This window comes from Candidozyma haemuli, assembly GCF_002926055.2.
Source record: "Candidozyma haemuli strain B11899 chromosome Unknown I_2014730914, whole genome shotgun sequence".
NCBI classification, from domain to species: Eukaryota; Fungi; Ascomycota; class Pichiomycetes; order Serinales; family Metschnikowiaceae; genus Candidozyma; species Candidozyma haemuli.
Window position 1 is genome coordinate 1 of NW_020289909.1, and position 26,052 is coordinate 26,052.

Consider the following 26,052-nt stretch of genomic DNA (forward strand, 5'->3'; position numbering starts at 1 on the left):
AAACCCAGACACCTAAGAAACCAGACACCTAAGAAAACCCAGACACCTAAGAAAACCCAGACACCTAAGAAAACCCAGACACCTAAGAAAACCCAGACACCTAAGAAAACCCAGACACCTAAGAAAACCCAGACACCTAAGAAAACCCAGACACCTAAGAAAACCCAGACACCTAAGAAAACCCAGACACCTAAGAAAACCCAGACACCTAAGAAAACCCAGACACCTAAGAAAACCCAGACACCTAAGAAAACCCAGACACCTAAGAAAACCCAGACACCTAAGAAAACCCAGACACCTAAGAAAACCCAGACACCTAAGAAAACCCAGACACCTAAGAAAACCCAGACACCTAAGAAAACCCAGACACCTAAGAAAACCCAGACACCTAAGAAAACCCAGACACCTAAGAAAACCCAGACACCTAATGTTTGTATAATAGTATAGATGATCAATAAAATCTGGGAAAGCTGTCAATATATATACCTACTTGTGGCGACAGCTCTATACAGACTTAGGGGGCAAAGCCTAAACAGATCTTATCGAAGCCGCATATCTGAAGGCAATGCGGCCACACTTTGAGCCGACTATTTTGCGCTTTTGGAAAAGCATATGGCGACAAACGCGGGAGATAAACCACACTTACAACTATTCTGCTAGCTCAAATGACCTTTAATCTTATTCGGGCATGACTATTTAGACTCTTTGATGACAAAGCTATATCTTGTTCAAAGATTTATGAGAATCACCGAATAGTACCATGTCGCACCCCTTATCAGTCGTGCCGTATGGAGCCACCTCTCGAAAGTTGTAAGGGGCGTAGCTAAGGCGCGCATGAGATACAAATCCAATGCCCGTTTTACTTTCTAGCATTTGGATTATCTTTTATTGATTACGATAAGGAATTGGTTTCCCACCTACCTGAAAAACAACTCAATGGTGTACCCGTGTTGAAGCCCCGCGACGTAATCAAACTTTATTAAGGGTGCATGCGTTGCCCTGTCAAGTGTGCGGCGCTGATTCCACATTGGGATGCCACTTTGATAACGGCAGTGTATGTCAAGGCCTTCAGGTGGTAAATAGGGGCTATCCTTGAGGTAAAAAAATGGGATACTGCAAGCCTAATTACATTATTTCGCTGACTGTGTCACATAACTATATTCGTTAGTATTGTCACTCAAGAAGAATTGTACCGGAGAATTAAGCTGAGAAATGGTGAACATGAAATTGTTAATGGCTGTACCTCTTATGATGATAGGAGTAGTGCTGGCAGCACCAATTGATGCCTCAGAGGATCATATTCTTAGCTATGATGGTATTTTTCCCATCCTCAGCACCACCATGGGTAAACACCACGACGACTTAGAAATCATCAAATTCATTGTCAACTTCGAGGACGGCTCACTGCGCGAGGTGCCAGTCGCAGACGTGGACGAGGTTATCGTGTCCATTCCATCCTGTGCTCACTTCAACGTCTCATTTAATTCCAAAATGTCACTGGCAAATTCAGCATATATACCACCCAAAGCACTGAAGATTTCAGCTATTGTACTGCTTTTGTCAGCGAAATCAATATCGTGATGGTTACCACCGTAAGCAAGAAGGAGAACATCTTCCACCAACTCATTGGGACTTTTACCTGGATAGATATCAACAGCTTCCAAAGCCTTCCTCGCCTCATCATCAAGACCAGACCAAAGACTCGAAACGTCTGCCGCCTCGATGTTTCCAAGACCTAAGTGCTGGCCGATGTTTCCATCGACGTTAATGGGCTCCGGCTGTTGCGCTGTTGCTCCAACAATAAGGCTCACCAAGGGTAAAACATTAATCATAGGCAAATACATTTTCTTCAATAATTAATTAGCTAATTTTCTTTGAATAATCTTGATTTTGGAATTGCGGTGCTCCTCAGCTCTCTATATATACCCTGAGGAATAAAATTACTCCAACGTGCAGCTAATATTCCGATTGGCTTGACGTTATTGCGGCAACACCGATATGGTGGCGCGCAGGGATTATTATCGAGCGTTTACCCCAAAATAGCCTAAATCTCTCTACAGGTGTCTATCTTTACCCGTCGTGCACCTCCTTCAACATAGAAGTCACTATGCGTGTGTCAAAATGCCTCATGCGCCTTATGCGTAAATTGCTATGGACTAAAAAATGGACTGCGCCGCTTGGATGACGTTAGATCCCTCTAATAGCTCGTAAAAACCACGACGGCAGAGAGGCCTTTGGAGGCAAGGGAGACTACTTTTTATTGCAAACACTTCAGAATAGTACCTCTCTTGCTTTTAGGCGTCGATCGATAATGTGCGAAAAATTAAAAGCTGTACGCTGTCTGCGTACGTCGTAGGTGACCACGTTCTATGCTGAAGATAGAATAATATTGAAGTTTGCAGGGGACTAATGATAACTCCTAATTGCATTAAAGCTCTCAAAAGTAGTTTGGAAAATCGCTTTAAGAGCCACGTGGGTTGAACACTTGGGAATTTTAATAAGAATTGAACCTGCTTGCCTGAAACTGTGGAAACTTCGATGAAGTCGGAATTTGATTACTTTCTGAAAAAGACAATATCTAACACTTGCGGGTACGCTCTCGATTTAGTTAGATCCGAAGTTAAAGAAGTGTACTGTTGAGAATTCATTATGATGGAGCCATTCCTGTTTGTATAGCTTCCACCAAAAACTTCAGGCTTTAGAGAGGTTATACAGTTTTAGACCATCTTTGGCAGATATAATTTGATATTTTTTTGCATAATTTTGAATTATTATGGTACTGCTTCAATTTGGATTAGCTGGAAACCTGGGGTATGTCTTTAATTTAATCGCGTTTTTCTCATATAGTAACAAAATCAACTAATATAAACACACTGTTAAAAATCAAAAACAGGATGAAAAATGAAAAAAGAATATTCTTTTAACCTCTTCTTACTTCTACCCAAGAAATTCAAGTTTTTTGCCTCAAAATACTGCCTGTGTGGACCCTAGGAGGCATTTTTGAATTTTTGCCAAAATCGAAGACGCGTCGCATGCTTGAAAAGTTGTCTTCTGATGGGAAGATACCTGAAAACAGAGATAATTGAGCCCTTTCTGACCCTTGAGCTCCTTCTAAGATGACGTTTTCAAGCATCTAATAGCTGCCAAGCCATGTCTTTTTCACTATTGCATCTGTTACAGCCTTTTGTCGCTTACGGCTAATGTCATAACAATTCTTCATATCGACTAGCAATGTTTACTTTACAATTAAGCAGAAGAACACACGAATTTAAGCTGGAAATGGCTTCATGAAGACATTTTGGGATATACCGAATGCGCTGATTGTCTGTAAAATATTCTGACCTAAACAATTGACGTCACATAACATCGAAATGGTGCCAGGTATTAATCCCGTATTATTGTTTAATGTGTGTATCTAGTTTACCCAATGGGAACTCTATTTGAGAATTTCAACAAACCACTTTGTCCAGAGTTGAAAGAACACCTTTTTTTTTTTTGCCAAGCAAAGCCCAAAAGAGGAACATTGTTAGTTCGATACCTTTCCCTTACCGGGTTTATTCGACACTTGGAAGTGATGAAGCTAACCATTTCAGACATTCTCTGAAGAATCTAATAAGTGAATAATAGTTGTTGAGGACCCTAAGATATTTTGCTTGACTGCGTCTTTTTACCAGCGCCTTATTCTTTACAAGCTGCTTATAGCTATACATTGATAACTTTAATCAGCAGTTATGTTCCCATCACAAATTACCTTGCAAAAAATATATGAGAAAATGAAATTTAAAATGATGTAGAACTTTATTCTTGATAGTTAGGTCGACACTTATTTATGGTGAGCGTAAAGTATATTTTTCATTTCCTCATTTCTCGTGCTACAGTGTAAGTTGAAACCAATCAAAAAGATACCACCTAGATTGGCCATATGAAGCTTTACCTCAAGTTAGTCAAGTAAATGGAGTAGAAAGTAACACGAGTGTACTTTTTCTATTGTTTTTCAATCCAAACTTATCATCGACGCTACATCGTCAGATTTTCTGAACCAATACTAGCGCCCCGTCCCCGAAACACGAAAACGGGTCATAGTACGAATCTCTCAAGTCCAATAACCACTTTAAAATTAGGAGGCCCAAAATGCTTGCCATATCTCCTTTTCCATTTAGATCAACTTTTGAAACCATTGCAATGCCCAAATAGGCAAGACGATCAAACATCATGGACCAATTGATAGTCCCAAAATGGGAAACTAATGAGACCACCTAGTAAAAAACAGAGAAAATATTATTCAAGAAATGAATATATAAGGACTTCCACTTCCTATCTTTACTCCCCATCATCAATCAAAAATGGCCGCTCAAACTACTCAGAACAAGAACAACACTCCAAAGGACAACAACTTGAACAAGCACGCTGGACGTGGTGCTGTTCCTTTCATGTGTACTATCGTTTAAATGAATAAACACGATTTGCTTTGATTTTATAAATCTTGTAGAATAAGGGATGGATGAGTTTCGTTCCGATAGAAGCAGAAAACACAAATCATCACTGTAAAATATAGAACTAGGGAAATACGAAGCGCATTACCTAGTAATAGTCGCTATCCTGGCAATCTACAATTAATCCTAAAGCTTCTGTATATGTTTTCATTTTATCATATCTCATCAAATTAATTATGGGAAGTCACCAACTCTTGGACCAAAGTAACCATCTGGTGCTTCCAATGTAGCGTTCTTTAAGCTTTGCCTGCCAGATCCACCTTCAATGCCTTCGTATGAAACCGTATTACCCCACCACTCGAGAGGCTTCTCATTGTATTGAACGGAAAAGAAAATGATGATACTGCTGAAAGCCACACCAGCATCCAATGCTCCTGACAAAACGTAGTTGTACTTTTCCCACCATGCTTGATAATGCTTTCTAATGTAGTACATGAAAGCAAAGGATGCATAAAGACCAGAAGTGTAGTAGGACAAATTATATGGAGCATAGACCAAGAAACCTCCAATAATCAAGGTAGGTTGAAAGTATTTTGTGAGTTTTGGTGGGCCGTATTTCTTGAAGATAATACATGGGATTGGAGCAAGAGCACCAATCAAGAAGCACCATTGCAACATCGGGTAAAGACCACCAAAAACCTTTGCAGGGCCGATAACACCCCATAGGACCGATGCAGAGAAGAAAATATTGGTGCCTGGACAGTAAAATTTTTGTTTACTGTAAGGTGTGCAATAATCTTCCACTTCATCAATCATGAAATTCAAGACAGCCAAAGAAACAAAACAGTTGATCAAAACTGAAAGCATTTGGCATCTGAAAAGAGCTCTTGGAGGAACTTTAATGTAGTGACCCATCTTCTGGTCTGTAATATAGTTCTGAGCTTGACCGTTGATGTTATACCCTAATGCTTTAATAAAGTTCAATGCAAGACCGTTACCTGGCAAAGCGTAACCAACAATCAACTCAACTAACACATTAAGCCCGAAGCCAAAACCAGTTGTAGCTTGAATTGCCGTAAGAGGAATCAAGAAAATGATATTCATTCCGAGCGCAAAGAAGATACCCCAAACTGGCGTTTCAGCAGGATAGATTTGAACACAGATAATGGCCAAGACAATCGAAATTACCAACACAACAAGGAAAACCCAGTCGGCCACCTCCTTATATTTCTTCATCATTACAGTGTGAGGGTCGTCAAAGCCGTCAAAAGTGGATGCTTTAAAGCTTCTGAAAGATAAACCCAAACTTTTCAAAGCGTACCACATAGGCTTCCAGTGCATGAAGACTTCGTAAATAAAAGCAAATGGATAAATAGCAAAGAAAGTGCCATATACAACCAAGTTTGCAGCGGAATAGAATGGTGGCCCGATTTCTTCATACTTTTGGGAGTCAAACAATGATCTGTCGTTGACAACCTCATTCACTTGATATCTTTCACCGCGGTTGTTAAATAAAGTCGATGTATTGATAGGGAGGTAAGCCGTCCAGTAGTAGTTCGAATAGTATACTCCAATGATGCAAAAAAATCCAAGGAGCGTTCCAATGTATTGGTTAACCTGAGAATAGAATGGGATCACTAATGCAAAGTTCCAGTTGATGATGTTCCAATCAAAGGTCGGTATTGGATTCAAGCCTAACCCATAAAGATGCCCAGTCACCAAGTTTAATGTAAAATCCTTGGGAGCAATCCATGTTAGCCAGTTAAAGTAAGACATGGCTTCAAAAAGATATGTTGGGACCCAGAAGTAAAGAAACGAGGCAGCAAAGGCGATGAAAAAGAATGAGTATCTCGAGATAGTCCATCCATTGATGTTTGCTTTTTTCTCCTTTTGCATCAAAGCTCTGTTCAACGCAAGTGTTGGCAAGAGGGTTGGCCACATGGCTCTAACAGGGTACACAGCAAACTTTCTAATAAGACCGGCAATTCCAAAACCCATGAACTGAGTCGAAAGAACAAGTAATATCTGGTAACCCCAATCAACCCATTGGTTATTATAGTAGTGGGGGAGTCTTTGGACGTGGATGTTTGCTGAGACGTATGGAATAGTAGCAGAAACGGAGTAGAAAATCGTGGCTAACATTTGTTCTTTGTAATTCCATGGCCCTGGATTTAAATCGACAGACCACTTCCAGAGCCTGAGAGTTTTGCGAGGGAGGATAGCAGCCATGAGCTCACCAGAGGGATAAAGCAAGAGCTGAACAACTGGCGTTCCCAATGAAATAGTTGGCTGTCTTTCAGAAAAAAACTGATTGACAAACGTACCAACAGCAGTCCATATGGTACCAAGAATATAAACTCTTAAAGTCTCAACAGGAAGAGTGTGGTCATCGAATGGATGTGTGACTGACCTGACTTCTGGGTAAGGCGAATGGTAGGCCACCATAGCTGCTTCGGTACGAAGTTGAAGACCCCAGTCGAAAATATGGTAGACTGAAGACTCAACATCAGAACTAACCTCACTAGAAGTATTGAAATGCCCCTTTTTCTTATTCACGACTGCTTTGGCGATGGGATCTTTGCTGTCACTGGACGAGACTTCCTCTCGAAGCAATCCTCCTTTTTCATCAATCTTAGGCTGGAGAATGTAATCAGGGGCCATATTGTATAGCTTTTCGACGAAGTCGTATTCTTCAGTAGGAATATTCACGTCATCTTGGTGGTCTGTCAAATATTCCTTGCAAATTTCCAAAGAATCTTCAATGGAGATATCAGCAACTTTCTGTAACATAAAGGTCGCCGAAATAGGTAAGTCTTCAAGAGTGTCTAAGTTTTCGTAGTTAAGACGCTTCAAGATATAAAATTTCTCTTCGGCTGTAAGATCAAAAGCAACATCCTCAATAGCGACATCTTGGGAACTGAGTACGTGAAGATCGACTTCGTGGTCAGCAGCTTGTGTACGATCCCCAGCACTACCTAAACTGGTAAGTGGCTCAAGGCCTTTTGCTTCGGCTCTAACTTTCCCACCAGGAGCCATAGTTACGTGTTTCTCGAATCATTCAGGCGGCTTGAATGATATTTAAGACTTTTTGGCGTCCTGACACAAACACATATTCAGGACGCAAGGTCCAAAGCATGAATAAAAAGACCATTTGCTTTTCTTAGCTTTGTTATTGAGGAGTCACTGCGGCATTCTTCACCTTTCAGTGACACAGAAGCCCATGATCGTTTACACAATAGCCTTTTGCGCTTCACGACAGCAAGGGAAAATGTTTTGTGGAGAGATGATGCCATAAAATAGCACAATGTAAATGTCACTCAAACGAGTGGGCTAAATGTCAGGCGGTTTTTCTGAAAAAGAATTTAGGCAGCTTATCATGCTAATTAGTATCAACACTTCGCAAGCGAGAAACATGCCTAAACCGTTTTCACGTCAGAAGTGACAAGACATGTAACAGGTCTTATTGCATTCTATTTTCTTCATTCCCCTTTTTTCTGAAAGTTTTTTTTCTTAAGGACACAAAATATAACATTGCCAATAGCTGTTTCGGGGACACAAAACAATTTTTTGTTAAGCTTATCACCAGAGCTTTATCTTGGCACCATGACGCGCCGTCGCCGGTACCGGGCAGAAGCAGTTGACACAAAGCTTGAACAACCTCTTCTTCGCTCTGAAGTCATCATCGATCAACATGGTGGACTGGATTATAAATGGGAAGGTCTGAAATTTGGCTTCTTTTGCCCTGTCTCTTCTTTTGCCCTGTCTCTTCTTTTGCTGTAGTTTTTTGAAGTGCTGAAAAGACGATTTTTGAAGAGGTATTAAATGGCGTGCTCTACGACCTAACTTGCATTTCAAGCGCTAAGTGGTTTTGAGTAAACCCTGACGCCCGGGGCTCACGGCTCTTTTTACTTCCTCCCTTTGTAGTTTCTTATTCCTCTATGGTTTGATTTTTTTGTGTCTCCTACGCCAAGTTCAACTCTAGAGTACGGTATTGAAAAACTTACCCATGGGACTGAACCGAAACATGCTCTTTCAGCGGGACTACTCTGTAGTTGTTGATCTCTATGGGTCGTTACCAAGGGAAGTAGGCATTACATAAACACATAGCACACCATCTACTACTAAGTCAATACACTGTAAGCAAGTAAAGTGTCAAGGTTAAGAAAGAGTCAAATTAATAGAGATAGCTTAGCTAACCTAGTCAAGAGCGTACCTTGTGGACTACCCTTCTGCAGAATCTGAAGATTGGGTCGTCATCATCCGTGTAAATGACAGTACCCTTCTTTCTCTCTGCTGCCACAGCACCCTTCTCGACATCCTCAACATCTTCAAGAGACTGGGCATTAATCAACTTATGGTCTCTGAGCAAGAAAACAAATACAAGCAATGGAACCAAGAGACAGATGGCAACAATACAAAGCTGTTTTTGCAATTCGGCATAGGCTAAAACGACGGCTCTTCTTGCAGGAGTCCCCCATGGGTAGTCTTTAATAAACTTGTATGGAGATTCATAAGCAGAGTTGGCCAATATCGGATCGACCCCCAACTCTCTCATCTTAGCAGCAATTGTAGGGTGCATTCTCTGTGTCCAGATTGCACCAGAAACACAGCTTCCCAAAGCTCTTCCGATGTTATAGAGGGCTGCAAATAAGGCGGTAACGGTAGCCATGTACTCGTGGTTAGTACAAGCTTGAATAGAGACACCCACGGGTCTCATAAAGAAAGCAGAAGCAAAGCCGTCCAAGGAAAAAGCGGCAGCAATACCATCTCTGAAGTATTTAGCGGCAATCCCGTCGTTGTCACCTCTAAAGTGAACGAACAATCCCATTGAGACAAACATCATACAGTTACCAAAAAGAATAAAGCCTTTGGTTCTCTTGACCTTGATGATCACTAATCCAAGGATGGGCAAAACAATCGAAGAAATGAATCCACCCAATCTAGGAGTACGCGTAGCTACCACTTCGGTAGCATTCATACCGACCAAGAGAACAGCGTAAGCAAAAGCACCTGGGATACCAGAAGCGAAGTTGTTTAAAACACCGATAGCAAGACCAGCCCATACGCCACGATCCTTCAATAAAGGGAATGGTACCAAGGGAGTCTTAGCAAACTTCGTCTCCCAGAGGACAAAGGCAGGAATAAGACAGAAACCGAGTACCAAGGGAACAAGAATTTTTGCTTGCACCCAAGCGCTTTGAGCACCGCCAGCCAAGGTCAAAGGTACCAAGATAAGACCAAAGATTGCAATAATGAAAACACAAGCCATAAGATCAACATCCCAAAACGTTTGCACCGATTTGTATTTCACATAAGTGCATGCTTTCTTGGTCCTTCCCCAAATCTTCGAGCCTCCGTTTTGGATATATTCGTCATGTTTCATCTGGGCGGCATTCAACTCAACATGGCTTTCTCTTTCTTCCTGGCATAACTTTACCCATTGGGGTGTCTTCAGTGCTTTATACCAGGTGTATACAAAAGTTGATAAGAATGGAATAGAAGACAACGGCATTGTCCAGGCCCAAAGCAAGGTTCCAAAACTCCATCCGTGTCTAGCCAACAATTCATCCACAATCTCTCCTGCTGCCCAAGTCGTGATAATAGTGGGCAAGCTAACAACCGCCACCGCCAACAATCTGTTTCTCAAAGAAGAAGCGTCCGAGGCACTAATCTGGAACAAAATTCTTGCACCAGCCCAGCCGGCCGAATAAAGCACAATTCCTCCAGCATAAATCTGAACATTCTTAGCTTGCGACATGATGATAAGACCAGCAACTCTCAAGATCAAACTGAATAAGAAAAGTTCAAAACGACCGAAAATATCAGACAATCTAGCATAAGCTGGTAAGGAAGCGGCAGCAACGACTCCCTGGATAAGCTGAATGGTAGACATAAGTGAATGTTGCTTATATTCACTGGTGGCATAGCCCATAAAAACTCTCGTCACGTTGTTTTCCAAAACAGAAACAAGCATACCGGCGAAGATTCCAAAGAAATGAAGAGTCCGAAGAGGGATGGTATTGAGGTGCTCCATCATAAGCTCCTGCTTACGAATACCAAACGACTTGCCCAACACCTTTGAATCATCAGTGCTGGAGGATGAGACAGTATCCTGTCTTGATAAATCATGGGAAGACTTCGTAGCAGGTGAAGGCTCTGAAGTGACTTGTATTGCACTTGGTTTCACGTCCATTATGATTGTAGGTAAAAGCTGGGAAGTGAAACATCAATGAAAACCCCTGGAGCTTTTATAATGAATCTCAAGAATATTTTTGGTGAAACCATCAGGTTTCCCTTCTTTACGACTGGCTGCAAACACGTAGCTCGTTGAGCGACTTCGGTCAATGAAACGTATATGGTATGATGCGGTCCTTTTTCAACTAACCCCAATAGTTACATTGTCCATCTGTTCTTACAATTGACAGCATTCGCTTGACTGGTCCGTTCGTTCCGTTTACTCCGTCTTGTGGACTCAATTTGCAAGTTTAGGATCTTATGGTCATCTTTGGGTAGCTGAAAGCAGCTCCTATTATCAACTGCTTGTCTTAGGTTTCATTTCTGACCAGAATCGCTTTTTTCCGGTGAAAATAGGACGAGATCTGAAAGAACCAAAAGATCCCCAGAGCTGAAATGTTGACAGCTGTAGAAATAAGTTTCTCACGCCAAGCCCGCCCTATGTAGATGTTTATGTATGAATGCAAGTTTCTGCAAGCCGTCAGCCGTACTATATGTCAATTAGAGAAACTGGCTTAGTCTCTCGCGCCGCATAGTTAAGCCAGTCTCGATAAGACATTAAAAGCTCAGCTTCGAAATTTTGAACGTCTTTTCTACGTAATTTACAGTTTGTGCTTCAACTCTCTAAAAAGAAGAACCTTCCACATTTTAACAATCCATGCCTGAAACCATATAAACCTACTAGTCTTGTGAGCCTTCTATTGTTGCAGCCTGTACTCAAGAATGACAAGCTATGGGCGGCTTTTCTTGATCTCTTTCAAGTGATGCGATTGGCCAAGTTTCGTATAAGTACTTGCTACGTTTCTTTTTCTTTCTTGGCTCGAAATCTGAATAATGGATCAGTGGAGGCTTCTGCGATTACGAGGTCGGCCGGGGTTGGGGATACTCGGCTGACATTGAAGAAGTGGAGCAATGCGCATTTGGTTCGAGCTCAGGGCACAAAAGCTGGAGATTCTTTGATTTTAGCATTTTTAGCCAATCCGATCAAGCCTAATTGGCGTTAGCTAATTTTTTATTCTTGGGGTTCTTAGTTTGGAAAAGTGATGTTCGAAGTGGAAACGAAGGGAGTCGTGCTTACGAAGTCTGCGTCGCTTGAACAGAACGAAACGTGGGGTAAAGCGCTGAGCTTTTTCAGAAAATGACTAAAATGGTTGGTTTATTATTTCAAGGGATAATTCCGTGATCTGGGGTTTCCGCTTGTACGATGTTGGAGTAGGTGAGGGTATCGTATGGTTTGTATCTGGCAAGCTACTGATAACGCAAGAAGTGTGAAAAAAAAAAAGAAGGGTATGGTAAGCAAGGGAAAAATATATGATGGAGGTACCTTAATCATTTTGATGGACTTTCTTCGTTGCTAGTATTATGGTAGTAGTCACAATTTCGCTTTCTGACCACAAATAGAATGCTCCTTCAGAATGAGACATTTCGAGCACGTTATACTTTGTGGGACGATGCTTTCTGATAAGCTATTTAAGTTGGAAGATCGTTTTCTTTAAGCTTTTTAAATTTGATGTTTTCACTTGAATATATTAAAGGTCTCGGGATTCACTGGAAGGCTTGCTGAATTGGCCAGAAACGTAGAAATGAAAACTGCAAAAGCAACCTTCTTCTAGATAGGGCCTAAATTTACATCTCTTTACATTTAAACTTCTCCTATATATCTCTTCCTGTTATATTGGTATCTGTTGAAATATCCCAACACGCAACCACCCCATGTCTTTTAGCTCTAGGCCCACTTGGATAGAGCTACCGAAGTTCACCCCAGTTCAAAGATCGTAGGATTGCATTCCAGAGGTAACGTATGAATCCTTGCTGGTTCAATTTATAAAAGAGCTGCTTTATACCTACTGCGAGCTCCAACTGCAATGCTTTTCGTCTCTTTCCGCCGATGGGTCGCAACGGCCCTTTGCCTTGCAATGGCATGGTCGTTGACCGTTACCCATAACACAGTGATTATTTCGCCAGCAAACTTGAAAATTGGAGATCTTATTATTTACCCGGATGTTTATTATTCCATGGTGAACAATTTACTTACCGCTATTGGCGGCAGTTTGGACAACGATGGCTACTTCTATGTTACTTCAACTAACGGTTTGGCTGCCTCTGTTTCGCTTCTCTCAGGCACCATTAAGAACAAAGGAATTGTTGCTTTCAACTCCATGAGAGCAAATGTTGTCAGTAGCTACAATATGAATTCTATTGGAGAATTCTCTAACGAGGGATTCATGTGGTTTGGAATTAGCTCTTTTTCTTTGACACCCCCAATTGTCCTCGGATCTGCAACAAACTGGGATAACCTGGGTCTTATTTACCTTAAACAAGAGTCTGGAACTCCTTCTGCTGTCACTATATCTCAAGCTCTAGGATCTATTAACAACGTTGGAGGTATTTGTTTGGAGCGTTTGAATTGGATACAGACGACCAGTATTAAGGGTGCTGGGTGTATCAATATTATGGAAGACGCCCATCTTCAGCTTCAGCTCAGTCCATGGACTGTTGATAAAGAACAAACAATTTACCTTTCAACCGGTTCCTCTTCATTATCTGTTTTTGGATTAGCTGAAGGTCTTACAGGCACCAAGACTTTCCAAGTTGTGGGATTCGGTGATGGAAATGAAATCAGTGTTAACACTGGCTTCACAGGTCACAAACTACAGGGTACCGTATTGATTCTTACCTTCTTTGCTGGGTTATTCAAGCTTGGATTTGACATTGGTGAAGGTTACAAGTCAAGTGATTTTGTCACTAATGGTCTTTTGGGTGCTGGTACGAAGATTCTGTACAAGGGCCATTACCCAGGTAACGTTCCTTCCGTATGTGTATGTAAGGATTTCCCAGAAGCTCCAGTTGAGCCGTTGTCTTCATCTATAGTTGAGAGTTCCAGTGCTGTGTTTCCATCTGTCCTGTCAGAGGTTGAATCATCTTCGATGGAAGATACTCTGATTCTCGAAACGGGTTCTTCTTCTGAGCAAGAAACATCATCTAAACCAGAGGAAACGGATGATTCTTCCCTGACGGAAACAGACATCTCGATCAGCGAATCTGTGGTATCTCCTTCTGATACTTTGACCGAATATACTACCACCTGGACCACCACGGACTCTGACGGTAATCCTACGACAGAGTCTGGTGTTGTCATTATCACTACTGACGACGAAGGTTCTTTGACGACTACTACCTCCACTATTGCTTACCCTTACACTACTTACACCTCGACATGGACTACTTCTGGGCCTGACGGCGAGGCAACTGAATCTGGTGTAATTATTGTAACCACCGATGATGATGGCTCTCTTACAACGACAACTTCAGTAATCCCATCTGCTCCTTGGACCACTTACACAACCACTTGGACTTCCACCAACGAAGATGGTACAACTGAGACAGATTCTGGTATAGTTGTTGTTACAAGCGATGAAGATGGATCAACAATTACCACTACTATTGTGATGCCTCCACCTTGGACAACTTTTACAAGTACTTGGTCTGCAGACGATGGTGATACCGATTCTGGCGTGATTATTGTCACTTCCAAATCTGATGGTTTCTTGACTACCACCACATCCACTTATCCTCGGCCTTGGACTACTTATACCACGACCTGGACTACTGATGGTGAAGACGGAGACTCTGAAACTGACTCAGGTGTTGTAATTGTAACTACCGATGAAGAAGGTTCCTTGACGACCACAACTTCAACCATTCCACGTCCCTGGACTACCTATACTACTACGTGGACTACTGAAGGCGGTGATGGCAGTGAAGAAACAGAATCAGGTGTAGTGATTATCACCACAGACTCTGAGGGGTCTATTACTACTACCACTTCCATTATTCCTTCGCCTTGGACAACCTACACTACATCCTGGGTTACAACTGATGACAATGGTAATGAGGTAACGGACTCTGGAATAGTAGTGGTTACACCTGACGATGATGGATCTCCTTCAACTACCACATCCATTATTCCACGGCCATGGACAACCTATACTACCACTTGGACCACGGACGGTGAAGGTGGAGATCCATCGACCAATTCTGGAGTTGTCATTGTGACTACAGACTCAGATGGAGAGTTAACCACAACCACTTCCATTATTCCTCCTTTGTGGACGACGTTTACGTCTACTTGGACCAGTGCTGATGGTGACGGTAACCCTGTTACAGAATCTGGTGTAATTATTGTGACAACAGACGAGGATGGCAGTATTACAACAACTACTTCCACCATTCCTCCTCCTTGGACTACTTACACCACAACATGGACTACAGATGATGACGATGGTAATCCAGCCACAGATTCTGGTGTGGTAATTGTCACTACCGACGACGAGGGTTCCTTAACTACTGTAACGTCGGTGATCGATCTGCCTTGGACGACTTATACTACTACTTGGACTACAGACGGTGACGATGGTAATCCCACAACCGAATCTGGAGTGGTTATTGTAATTACAGACCCAGAGGGATCTTTGACGACCACTACATCTGTCATTCCTGCTCCATGGACAACATTCACGACGACTTGGACTACGTCAGACGACGATGGTAATTGGCAGACAGAATCTGGCGTTGTCATTGTTACTACAGATGAAGAAGGACAGATTACAACTACGACATCTGTTATTCCAATGCCCTGGACAACATATACCACTACTTGGACTTCAGATGGACCTGACGGGCCTGAAACAGCTTCAGGTGTAGTGATTGTAACTACTGATGAGGATGGTGCTTTGACGACGACCACTTCTACTATAATGCCTCCATGGACAACTTACACTACTACTTGGACGACAGAAGGTGAAGATGGTACTCCTACTACAGATTCTGGTGTTGTAATTGTTACTACAGATGATGAAGGGTCGCTTACAACGACTACTTCTGTGATTCCTCCACCGTGGACCACATTCACTACTACATGGACATCTGTTGACGAAGGTGGTGATCCAGTCACTGATTCTGGTGTCGTCGTGGTATCAACTGACTCCGAGGGTTCTTTGACCACTATTACCTCGGTTATTCCTCAACCTTGGACTACGTTCACTACAACTTGGACCACAACGGATGAAAATGGCGATGTTGAAACCAACTCTGGTGTGGTGATTGTAACGACGGATTCTGATGGTGCTTTGGCTACAACTACATCTACAATTGCAGTTCCATGGACGACTTATACTACTACATGGACTACTACCGATCAAGATGGCGAGGTAGACACCAACTCTGGAGTAGTGATTGTTACAAGCGACTCGGATGGTCAACTTTCCACTACGACCTCGGTTATTCCAAACCCATGGACTACGTATACAACTGCTTGGACGACTGTTGATGATGAAGGAACAGAAGTAACAGACTCAGGAGTGGTTATTGTGACGACTGACTCTGAAGGTGAATTGACTACTACCACCTCAGTTATCCCACCTCCATGGACTACTTTTACAAGTACATGGACCTCTGAAAATGACGAAGGTGACCCTGTGACTGAATCGGGTATTATTATTGTGACGACCGATAAAGATGGATCTTTGACCACCACAACATCGCTTTTCCCTCTTCCTTGGACTACTTACACTTCTACATGGACCACTGGTGGTGAAGATGGTGACCCTGTTACTGAATCTGGTGTTGTAATTGTTACAACAGACCCTGAGGGTTCTATCACTACTATGACATCAGTTATTCCAGCTCCTTGGACGACCTATACTTCCACTTGGACCACTGATGGTGAAGATGGTGCTATTGAAACCGACTCTGGTATTGTGATAGTGACTACTGACGAAGATGGATTGCTCACCACAACGACTTCTGTCTTACCTAGACCATGGACGACTTACACCACAACTTGGACTACTGCTGATGACGAAGGTAAGCCTTCCACTGAGTCTGGGGTTGTCATTGTCACTACTGACCCTGAAGGTTCCCTTACAACTGTTACGTCTACCATTGGCCAGCCTTGGACGACCTATACGACTTCTTGGGAAACGTCTGATAGCGATGGAAACCCAGTAACCGATTCTGGTATTGTGGTTGTTACTACTGACGACCAGGGAGAATTGACGACTTCCACTTCTATTATACAGCAGCCTTGGACTACTTATACCTCGACTTGGACTACATCGAATGAAGATGGTGGTAGTGAAACCGTTTCAGGAATTATCGTTGTGACTACTGATGAAGTTGGTAGCTTAACTACAACTACCTCTATTATTCCATCCCCTTGGACGACCTACACTACGACTTGGACGACCACTGATCAAGACGGAGCCGAAGAAACTATTTCTGGTATTGTTATAGTGACAACTGATCCTGATGGCTTGTTGACCACCACTACATCCATTATTTCCCTGCCATATACCACTTATACTACGACATGGACTACTGACGATGGAGAAGGCGGATCAGTGACCGACTCGGGTGTGGTGATTGTCACTACAGATGAAGAAGGTTCTCTTACAACCATGACATCGATTATTCCACCTAACGTCTCCCCATCTGCTAGTATCTCTGAGTATCCTCCATTGACTACTTTCACTTCGACCTGGACTACTTCTGATGAAAATGGTGAACCTGTTACAAACTCTGGGGTTATTATTGTGACTACAGATGAAGATGGAGCCTTGACAACTACAACATCGATTATCCCTGCCCAAAGCACTCCTGTCGAAACGTCTTCTGTTTCGCCTCCATTTACAACTTACACTACTACCTGGACTACTTCTGGTGAGGACGGTTCGCCTGTGACTGACTCAGGTGTTGTTATAGTTACAACTGATGAAGAAGGATCTTTGACGACCACCACATCTATCTTTCCTCCCGCTGGAACCTCTTACACTACTACTTGGACTACCACTGGAGACGATGGACACTCTGAGACCAAATCTGGTATTGTCATTGTTACTACTGATGAAGATGGTGCTTGGACAACTACGACTTCTCAGTTCCCCGCTGAAAGCTCTCCAGTTTACCCAACCTTTACGACATTCACGTCTACTTGGACTACGGCAGAAGAAGACGGCTCCCTGGAAACCAAATCTGGAGTAATTATTGTGACGACTGATTCTGATGGCTCTTATACCACCATGACTTCTATAATTCCTGATACTTCGGATCCATGGACTACTTTCACCAGTACGTGGACTACCAGTGGTGAAGATGGAAGTATTGAGACGAACTCTGGTGTCATTATTGTGACAACTGATTCTGATGGTAGTTTGACTACAATGACATCCATGTTCCCTCCAGAAGAGACAGCCTCGTACTCCTCCAAGCTGATGCCAGATTACTCTTCTGCTATTTCGTCATTGACTTCACCAGAAGTGCCTTCGTTGACAACGTATACCACGACTTGGACCACTACCGATGATAAGGGTGAGACTACTACGCCTTCTGGTGTGGTAATTGTCACTACTGACGAAGAGGGCTGTTTGACTACAATTACTTCAACCATTTCGGAGGAGTGTATCACTTCTAGTGTAAGTGATGGAGGTGTTGGCTCTTTGTCGTATACATTCCCTAGCAGTGAAGCTTCTGGCTCTTCATCTGATGTACCAGATGACTCTTCTTCGGTTGGTGTACCAGATGGTTCTGTTTCTTGTACTGAGTGTTCTTCATTCACTACGACATGGACAGTTACCAAGACTGACGGTGAATGTGAGACTGATTCTGGTGTGGTTATTGTGACAACAGATAGTGATGGCTGTATTACTACGACAACTTCCATTATCGATTGCACTACAGGAGTTTCGACAGATGCTGGAGAAGCGCCAGAGACACATTCAGTCACAGTTACAGATTCTAATGGAGACTTGACAACTTCTCCTGTCTTACCTTCGCTGACAACGTCTACAAGCTGTTTGGAATCTCCTTCGTGTACGACATTCACAACCACATTGACACTGGTTGATGATGAAGGATGCACGATTACAGAGTCAGCCGTTTGCATCGTTTCTACTGATGAACATGGCACAGTTACTACTACCACATCGTTGATCTGCCCATCGTGTTCCTCTTACACTTCAACTTGGGCAACGACTTGCGAAGATGGTAAGGTTGAAACCGATTCTTGTATTGTCATTGTCACCACTGATAAGCAGGGCTCTCTTGTGACAAGTACTTCTATGTTACCTGAGAAAACTCCAAGTCCAGACCACCCTGTTCCTGACCATCCAGAGACGACTGTTCTTTCTCATGGCATCCCTATAACTCACGGTCTCCAGTCATCTAAACGTGTTCCGGTCGGATCTCTGACTTTTGTTACTACCAGAGAAGATGGTCATGTCATGACTGTTGCTGGTGAAGTCTTTGAAACAACTATTGAGGGTAAGGTTTCAAGTTACACTTCTGTATATTCTCCTATTGAAGAAGCTCACGGAAGCCAACCAACTAAAGATAAAGGTGGAGACCATACACTGGAAGCTGTCATTGTTGGAACTGACTCTAATGGACATACCTATACAACTGTTGCAGGACAGGCAACTGCTCCAAACAAACCAGAAGCTGGAAAGGCTGGACCTGAACCTCATTCAGAACAGGGTGAACAAGATACCACAGTTGATCTTGGATTCCCAACATCCTTGGAATCGGTGTACGTATCTAGCTCACTCGAGCCTCAGAGTGTTTCTACGTTTGCTGGAGCTGGCTCCTTCTTACGTACCACGTTTGAGTGGCTTCTTCCATTGGCTGTTTTGGTCCTTTAAGGTTAGCACTGTGCTGTAGTGATATGTTTTTAGCACAAGTGTTTCAAAGTATTTAGTTTTACGTTGTTTAATATTGATGATATTTAATTTGAATTTGAGTAGGGGAAGTACGTTTTAGATCCTGCCAAGCGGCTTAACCAGAGAACCGTACTCTCTATATCTCTTCCTTTCCACTCAATTTTACCTAAGAGGAATCGGTCCAATTAATCCCAAGACACCACCGAGGGATTGCTGAAAGATACGAGTTATAAGTGACGAATCCGTTTTATTCGGTGTTTCTTCGCCAATTTTGCTTCCTCTAGCTGAACTTGGAATCGTGCTTATTACCTGCGAAAGCTGAACGTCAGCTCCAGGATAAAGAACGTTGGTGGATCTTACAGTACGATTGCATCCCTTCACTGGCTCTTCACCGTTAAGCATACGCTCAAGCCACGCTAAAGCTGCTCCATTGCCAACAGTCGCTTCTAAGAGGTGGCCTGATGTTTCTGAAACAGCAAATTCAAGACTGTCAATACCCCATTCGCAGAAATTTTCATAAGCCTTTTGACTTCCATTGAAAGGTACGATTTGGTCAGGCGTTCCATGGTAAAGGAAAAGAGGAATCTCCGGACGAGGTGTATCTTTCAACACACCAATTGAGTTGTTCAAAACAGCCTCCTTTATCTCTGGAATCTTAAAGAAATCCCAACCTTTTTCTGTCCAAGGATCATCACCGCCAAAGATATCACGATTCAAGTAATTGATAAACGAGGTAAAAACACAATCATCGGTTCGACTATACAACTCTTTCCTTCTGTCTTCCTTGAATTCTGCGTCAAAAACTTCCTTAAGGTCTGGATTGCTTTTGATCATACCGTTTAGTATGTTAGGAACCAAGCCAGCGTATGTAGTGCCATCGCTTGCAGCAATTACATCTGTCCAGTTTGTTACCCATCCACCCAAGGCAGCACCAACTAGGTTTTCTTTAAGATCGGGTGCATATTCCGGCTGAACTGAGGCTCCCCAAGTCGAGGCAAATGATCCGCCAGAGAAGCCCCACAAGGCTGTATCTGCGTTTGGCAGGATACCAGTAATGCTTTTTGAGCTTAAGGCAGCTCTAATAGAATCTACTGTTGCATATCCTGCTTGCCAACCGGAAGTAAAAGCTCCATCTGGACCTTCATAATCAGGCAACACAACATACCATCCTTTCGTGAGTAATGCTTGAACAAGAAGTGTTTCAGCTTGTTGCACAAATGTTCCAATTTCCCCACGGTAAAGTAATGAGTACGAAGGAGCACAGTCCATGGTAGCGGAATCTTGAGCGTACTGGTAAGAAACAAGTTTCAGTGGATCAGCGTTGTAAGGGACCAAAACCGTTGTTACCATGGCAATTGGCTCGCCTCTAGCATTCTGGGACTTAACAAGTAGTTGCCATGCATTTTCAACTTTGAGTGGAGTAAAAAGAGACCTCACTTGATTAGGTGCCCGTCTAAAGTCAATTATATCACCAGCGTCATAGGAAGTGAGGTTAGATGGAGCGTTATAGAAATCATCTTCAGAAGGAATTGTTGGTCTTATTGTCTGAGCCAACACTGTAGCTAAACAAGCAAAAACAGTTAGTAACTTCATGGATGAGCTTGAGAGTGAAAGAAGGTCGGGAAATATACTACTTTAATAGACCCTGAAAGGTACTTGCCTGACTTGGCATAACGTTAGTGTCAGATGAAAGCTTCTCGGAAGTAAGACCCCACATTTCTCATACATTACCCTTTGTAGACCCTTGAAGGTGATTACAACTTTTTGCAACCATAACAATGCAAGATAGATCTCGCAGTGCATCTCGCCAACGTAAGCGAAGAACCTTCATTACTCTCGTACTACAATAAACCATTTTTTAGCGTCAAGGCGTCAATGTCATTAGATTTTTATTGAAGATTTAGCTCTCTAGTGAAACTTTATTTATTGATCTTTAGGCGCAAATATAATTACTTTCCCGTATCAGGAAATTATCTACACAAGGGTGCACAGGACATTCCAGATTACAATGGGTTAAGACCACCGGATATTATTTCTTAAATCCTGGGGAAATAAGGGTCACAAGAGTGATGGAAACGTTAACTCCAGTTCTAGTACCGTGAGAACACTTCTGTTTGTAAGTTGTGGAGCGAAAGTGTGAAAAGTCTCGTTTGAGCGCCTGGCTACAGATATACTGGACAACAATACGGGGTAGTCTTACTAGGGCTAAACGGCACCGATCGCTTACTACTCCTGGACCTTTTGCCATTCGGGACTTTGGCTCCCTTTCCATCCGAACTTTCCGTGATTGGATAATCTGACGTTTCGATAAGAAGAGCGTCAATTGTAACCAGTTACGGCGCCTCCTTTATCAGTCCGATCAGTTTCACTTGTTCTGCAACCTGATTGCTGCTGCCCCGAACACCTCCTCATGTCATCTCGGTGTCACTTTCGGCCCCTTTCCATATCTTGCGGCAAGTCGAGCTAAACAGCATCCGCCAACGTCTATCTGCCCAAATACCAAACCTTAATTTGAACCGACTTTCTACGATAATCTACACAATTAGAGCACCACCACCTATATCCCTATCTCCTTCATCGCCCCGTATCTGCCAAAGCCCAATCGAATTTTCGGAGCCTCCTCATCGGGAACACTTCATAACCAACGCATAGTCTGCATTTTCCATCGATCGCCAGTTTGACGCATCCATCTTGAAGCACCCCCGCCAGAGCTCTTAATTATCGAGAAATGACGTGCCATAAACGTCATTCGTCCAATTTCCAGAACAAATGCCTTGTAGAAAAACCAAGCTTGAGAACTTCATCTCACCATTCAAAGAACACTTTATTCATGCTTTTCCCTTTTTAGTGTTTTTTTTCCTTCCCTCTAGTTCGGGATGTGCCCACCAACTTTCCGAAAAAAGCCCTGCTTGTCAAAGGCAGTACGGTTTTTTTTTTGCGACATATAGACACTTCATTGCAGACGCACCTGTACCTGTCACTTGGCATATTTTGGCCTCCTTTGATGCCGTGCGTCAGACGCCATACATGTAATTATCTGATGGGATCGATAACTGAGTTTTTTGAAACTTGAAGGTTGGTGGGTAGTGTTTGGCTGCAAATCTTACCAAGGAACATATAGTAGACCTTGGGTTCCACCATAGACAAGGGATACCTTCGTTGGTCTGGGCATCACATATCCTCCATTGGGGGACTGCGCCGCAATAGCGCTTTCTTGACTGTTAAGTACGTCGCTTTTTTATTGGTTCTTTTGTGTCAGAAAACGGGTTCTCCAAGTGCCGTGAGTCGGCTTCACGCAAAGCTGGTGGGTATAAGTAGCCAAGCTCAGCCACTGGTAGTGAAGGGCCAGGATGGACAAGAAAGACCACAGAAGGGATTCTTCCCAGACAGAGTCTCAGCAAGACGCTAGCTATGATTTGGAGAAGAGGGTCGACTCGGAGAACGAGTACCATGAAGACTTCAGCTCGTCTGGCGATGAGAACGTCGCCACAAACCGTATTGACGCTGATGCAGAGGTCATTACTGATCGAGGTGTCTACCGTGTGGAGGCTTTAAAGAAGGTGTTGTATACGCATAAGAATGGTCTTAGAATGAGAGTCATTTTGGGTATTTCGGTGCTTCTATGTGCCTGGGCATCTTCTTTGGACTCGTCTGTTACCAACAGTTTGCAGCCATGGGCGACCTCGGCATTCAACCACCATTCGATGGGTCTTGGTACGCTTAATATTGCCATTCAGATTATCACGGCTATCTCCAAGCCCGTTTGGGCTAGAACTGCCAACATCGTGTCTCGTCCTGCTACGTACATGTTCTCCATGGTGTTCTATGTCATCGGCTATGTTATCGTGGCTTCGAGTCATACCATCTCTGCCTATATCGTGGGTTCAGCTTTAGCTGCTGCAGGTAGCTCAGGTGTCGATTTCTTGAACCTGATCATTGTTGCCGATATGACATCTTTGAAATGGAGAGCTCTCGCTACGTCCATTTTGAGTACTCCCTTCATTATCAACACCTGGTACGCTGGTTACATTGTTCAGGATTTGGGTCCTACTGGATGGAGATGGGGTTATGGTATGTTCTGTATTATCATGCCAGTCGTTCTCTCCCCAGCCACTATCATCATGTTCTTCTATGAGGATAAGGCCCACAATAAGCTAGACCAGCAGGAGAGGTCTGACTACAGAGAGGAGATGGGTTTCAAGAAAAATTGGAAAAAGCTTCTCTGGAGAGTTTTCATTGAAGTTGATGCCTTCGGCTTGGTTGTCTTGGGTTTTGCTTTCTCTTTACTTTTGCTTCCATTTTCTTTATATGCGGGTGCAGACAACCAATGGAAAAACCCAAGTTTGATTGCAATGTTCGTGGTTGGAGGTATCTTGCTCATCTTCTTCTTTGCTTATGAGTTCCTTTGGGCCCCATTCCCAATTGTGCCCAAGAGATGTATCAACAGAACCCTTGCTGCGTCTGTGGTTATTGACTTTATCTACCAGCTCGCTGGTATGGTGCCTCTCGTGTACTTTTCATCCTTTGTATGGATTGTCAAGGACTGGAGCAACCAGGATTGGACTTACTTTAACAACACCTTGACCATGGCACTTTGTGTTTTTGGTGTTGTTGCCGGTATTTGCATGAGAGTGACCCACAGATACAAAGTCTTCCAGTACTTTGGTGTTGTTTTAGCTATCCTCGGCTCTGGTATTATGATTGATGGAAGAACAGCTAGTGACAACACTCAGAGGATTATCTGGTCGCAGATTCTTTCTGGTATGGGAGGAGGTTTCAATGTTGTTGCTTCTGGTGTTGCCTTGCAGGCATCCATTCCTCATAGAGATATGGCGATCTCAATCTCTATTGTGAGCTTGATTTCGTCTATTGGATCTTCCATTGGATCTTCCATCTCCACTGCTATTTGGCAAGGCAAGATGGAAGATTCTTTGAGGAAGTATATGCCTTCTTCAGTCACTGACGAACAAGTTCTGGGTTTCTTTGGCAACATCGCTACGCTTCGGAACTACGAGATCGACAGCGAGGTCAGGCAAGCAGGTATCAGAGCTTATAGAGAGGTTAACTTTTATTTCTACCCAATCGCTTTGAGTTTACAGGCAATTCGTCTTGCAGCAGTCTTCTTCCAGAGCAACTACTACCTTGGTGATACGCATAATGCAGTGGAAGATGATGATGGGAAGCCACTTCACCCTGAGGACCAAGACCCTGAGAAGAAGAACGAACAGAAAAGCTGGAAGCATATTTTGCTTGGTATTGACAGTTAATAGTGTTTATCATGTATGTATATAATTTATAATTCGTCATTTCACGATATCTACTCGCCTTCTGATTGAGAGTCAACTAGTCGAGCCAGATAATTACCTCGTATACGAGGTGTTATGGGTACTTTTTAAACATATCGCTTTTATTTATCTTACTTTACAATCTTTTCTCCAGTTAATGTGCTCTTCTGCCTCAGTTCTTTCAAAACTGGGACTCTTCTGGAGTCGATCAGACACAAATGCCCAAATTTGCCTTCAAATTACTAAAAGGCACAATATTAGAAAACTTTGTCACCCCAATTTACGCTGAAAGCTTAAATATTTCGATTTCCATCAAAATTCGATTTTTCATGAAGATATGAAATTTTGTAACTTTACTGCGTAAGCCAAAGAACATTGCGAATCCACATACCTTCACTGGATCTTGACAAACTCATGAAATTTTGTATCATAAAAAAAGTGTAAAACAAGACTAAGAAAGGGATTAAATTGAAAGAAAGTCAATGGAGTGAAAAAGAAAACGAACACCAATGCCATCTGACCAATATCAGACTGTTCTCCACCAGATCTTCAACCAGAAGAGGACCAATCGAACAATCACAAGACAAGGAAGCCAAAGCTCATCGCATTTTATGAGTCAATGCATAAGACGAGGCATTCCATCGAATCGACCCAAAAAAAGAAGGCCCTCCAATTAATAGCCAACCCAAGCCCGCTATCTTTTTCATCTGCGTAGTTAGTACAAAACCGTCGATGTGCGATGCCTTATTTCTGTGAGCCTTAGCGGAACGGCTCTCCGACCAAAACGACACCAAACGGCTCTGGCGGCACTTTCGGCGTCTTTTTTTCAAGTGCAAGAGTCTTCTATAGATCTTCCATTACGTAAAATTTACTAACTCTGCGTCTGTGCTTTTTAGAATGGTTTCTAAGGAGGCATCGGCGACCGGTTTTTCTGGCCGGGATCTTCCTACCGATTTAGAAGATATTTGGCGATTGGCTGAAACACGGCAATAGGTACATCTTCTAATGTAAGGCTACGCAGCCAAGAAAAGCTGATGATATATTTTTGCAACGATCGAAATGCTGGTGGTTATGACAATGAAGGAAGGGTAGTAACCAGAGGAGAAAAATTTTCAGCTGGTAACCGGCCCAGACGGCATTCCTTTCAAGATGGGGAGAACTTGGCCATTGATGAAAAAGATAATCCTGAATGCCTTACACGGCTCGTGAAACTCCCGGAAAGCCGTTTTCCGTCTTGACAGCCGCACACAGTGAAAGTACTTCTATGCGCTAAAGACATAACTTCAAAGCATCGGAAGGCTCAGCAGATCTTCCCAGATCCAATAAAAATATAGAAAAATGCCCTGTTAGTTTCATTTTTTTGGGCATCGAAAAATCACCCTTTTT

The 26,052-nt window shown here is 42.9% G+C and overlaps 7 protein-coding genes across 7 annotated transcripts; 3 read left to right on the forward strand and 4 right to left on the reverse strand. All coding sequences in view use genetic code 12, as the record gives it.

Annotated features, from left to right (window-relative positions):
- Positions 1-42: 42 nt before the first annotated feature.
- On the forward strand, positions 43-447 carry CXQ85_004924 (uncharacterized protein; the record flags this gene model as incomplete). The annotated part of the gene is made up of 1 exon (XM_025488529.1): positions 43-447. A coding segment is annotated over one exon (405 nt), but the record flags the coding sequence as incomplete, so codon positions are not given.
- A 1,016-nt stretch (positions 448-1,463) lies between these two features.
- Positions 1,464-1,832, reverse strand: CXQ85_004925 (uncharacterized protein; the record flags this gene model as incomplete). Its single annotated transcript, XM_025488530.1, has 1 exon — positions 1,464-1,832. The coding sequence occupies one exon, from the start codon at positions 1,830-1,832 to the stop codon at positions 1,464-1,466; it is 369 nt and encodes a 122-aa protein (XP_025343297.1).
- A 2,835-nt stretch (positions 1,833-4,667) lies between these two features.
- Positions 4,668-7,469, reverse strand: CXQ85_004926 (OPT family small oligopeptide transporter; the record flags this gene model as incomplete). The annotated part of the gene is made up of 1 exon (XM_025488531.1): positions 4,668-7,469. The coding sequence occupies one exon, from the start codon at positions 7,467-7,469 to the stop codon at positions 4,668-4,670; it is 2,802 nt and encodes a 933-aa protein (XP_025343298.1).
- A 543-nt stretch (positions 7,470-8,012) lies between these two features.
- On the reverse strand, positions 8,013-10,626 carry CXQ85_004927 (uncharacterized protein; the record flags this gene model as incomplete). Its single annotated transcript, XM_025488532.1, has 2 exons — positions 8,013-8,132; positions 8,647-10,626. The coding sequence occupies 2 exons, from the start codon at positions 10,624-10,626 to the stop codon at positions 8,013-8,015; spliced, it is 2,100 nt and encodes a 699-aa protein (XP_025343299.1).
- A 1,957-nt stretch (positions 10,627-12,583) lies between these two features.
- CXQ85_004928 (uncharacterized protein) lies at positions 12,584-19,363 on the forward strand (the record flags this gene model as incomplete). Its single annotated transcript, XM_025488533.1, has 1 exon — positions 12,584-19,363. One exon carries the CDS (start codon positions 12,584-12,586, stop codon positions 19,361-19,363), a length of 6,780 nt encoding a protein of 2,259 aa, XP_025343300.1.
- A 180-nt stretch (positions 19,364-19,543) lies between these two features.
- Positions 19,544-20,974, reverse strand: CXQ85_004929 (uncharacterized protein; the record flags this gene model as incomplete). The annotated part of the gene is made up of 1 exon (XM_025488534.1): positions 19,544-20,974. The coding sequence occupies one exon, from the start codon at positions 20,972-20,974 to the stop codon at positions 19,544-19,546; it is 1,431 nt and encodes a 476-aa protein (XP_025343301.1).
- Positions 20,975-22,731: 1,757 nt separating this feature from the next.
- On the forward strand, positions 22,732-24,648 carry CXQ85_004930 (uncharacterized protein; the record flags this gene model as incomplete). Its single annotated transcript, XM_025488535.1, has 1 exon — positions 22,732-24,648. One exon carries the CDS (start codon positions 22,732-22,734, stop codon positions 24,646-24,648), a length of 1,917 nt encoding a protein of 638 aa, XP_025343302.1.
- Between the last annotated feature and the right edge of the window lie 1,404 nt (positions 24,649-26,052).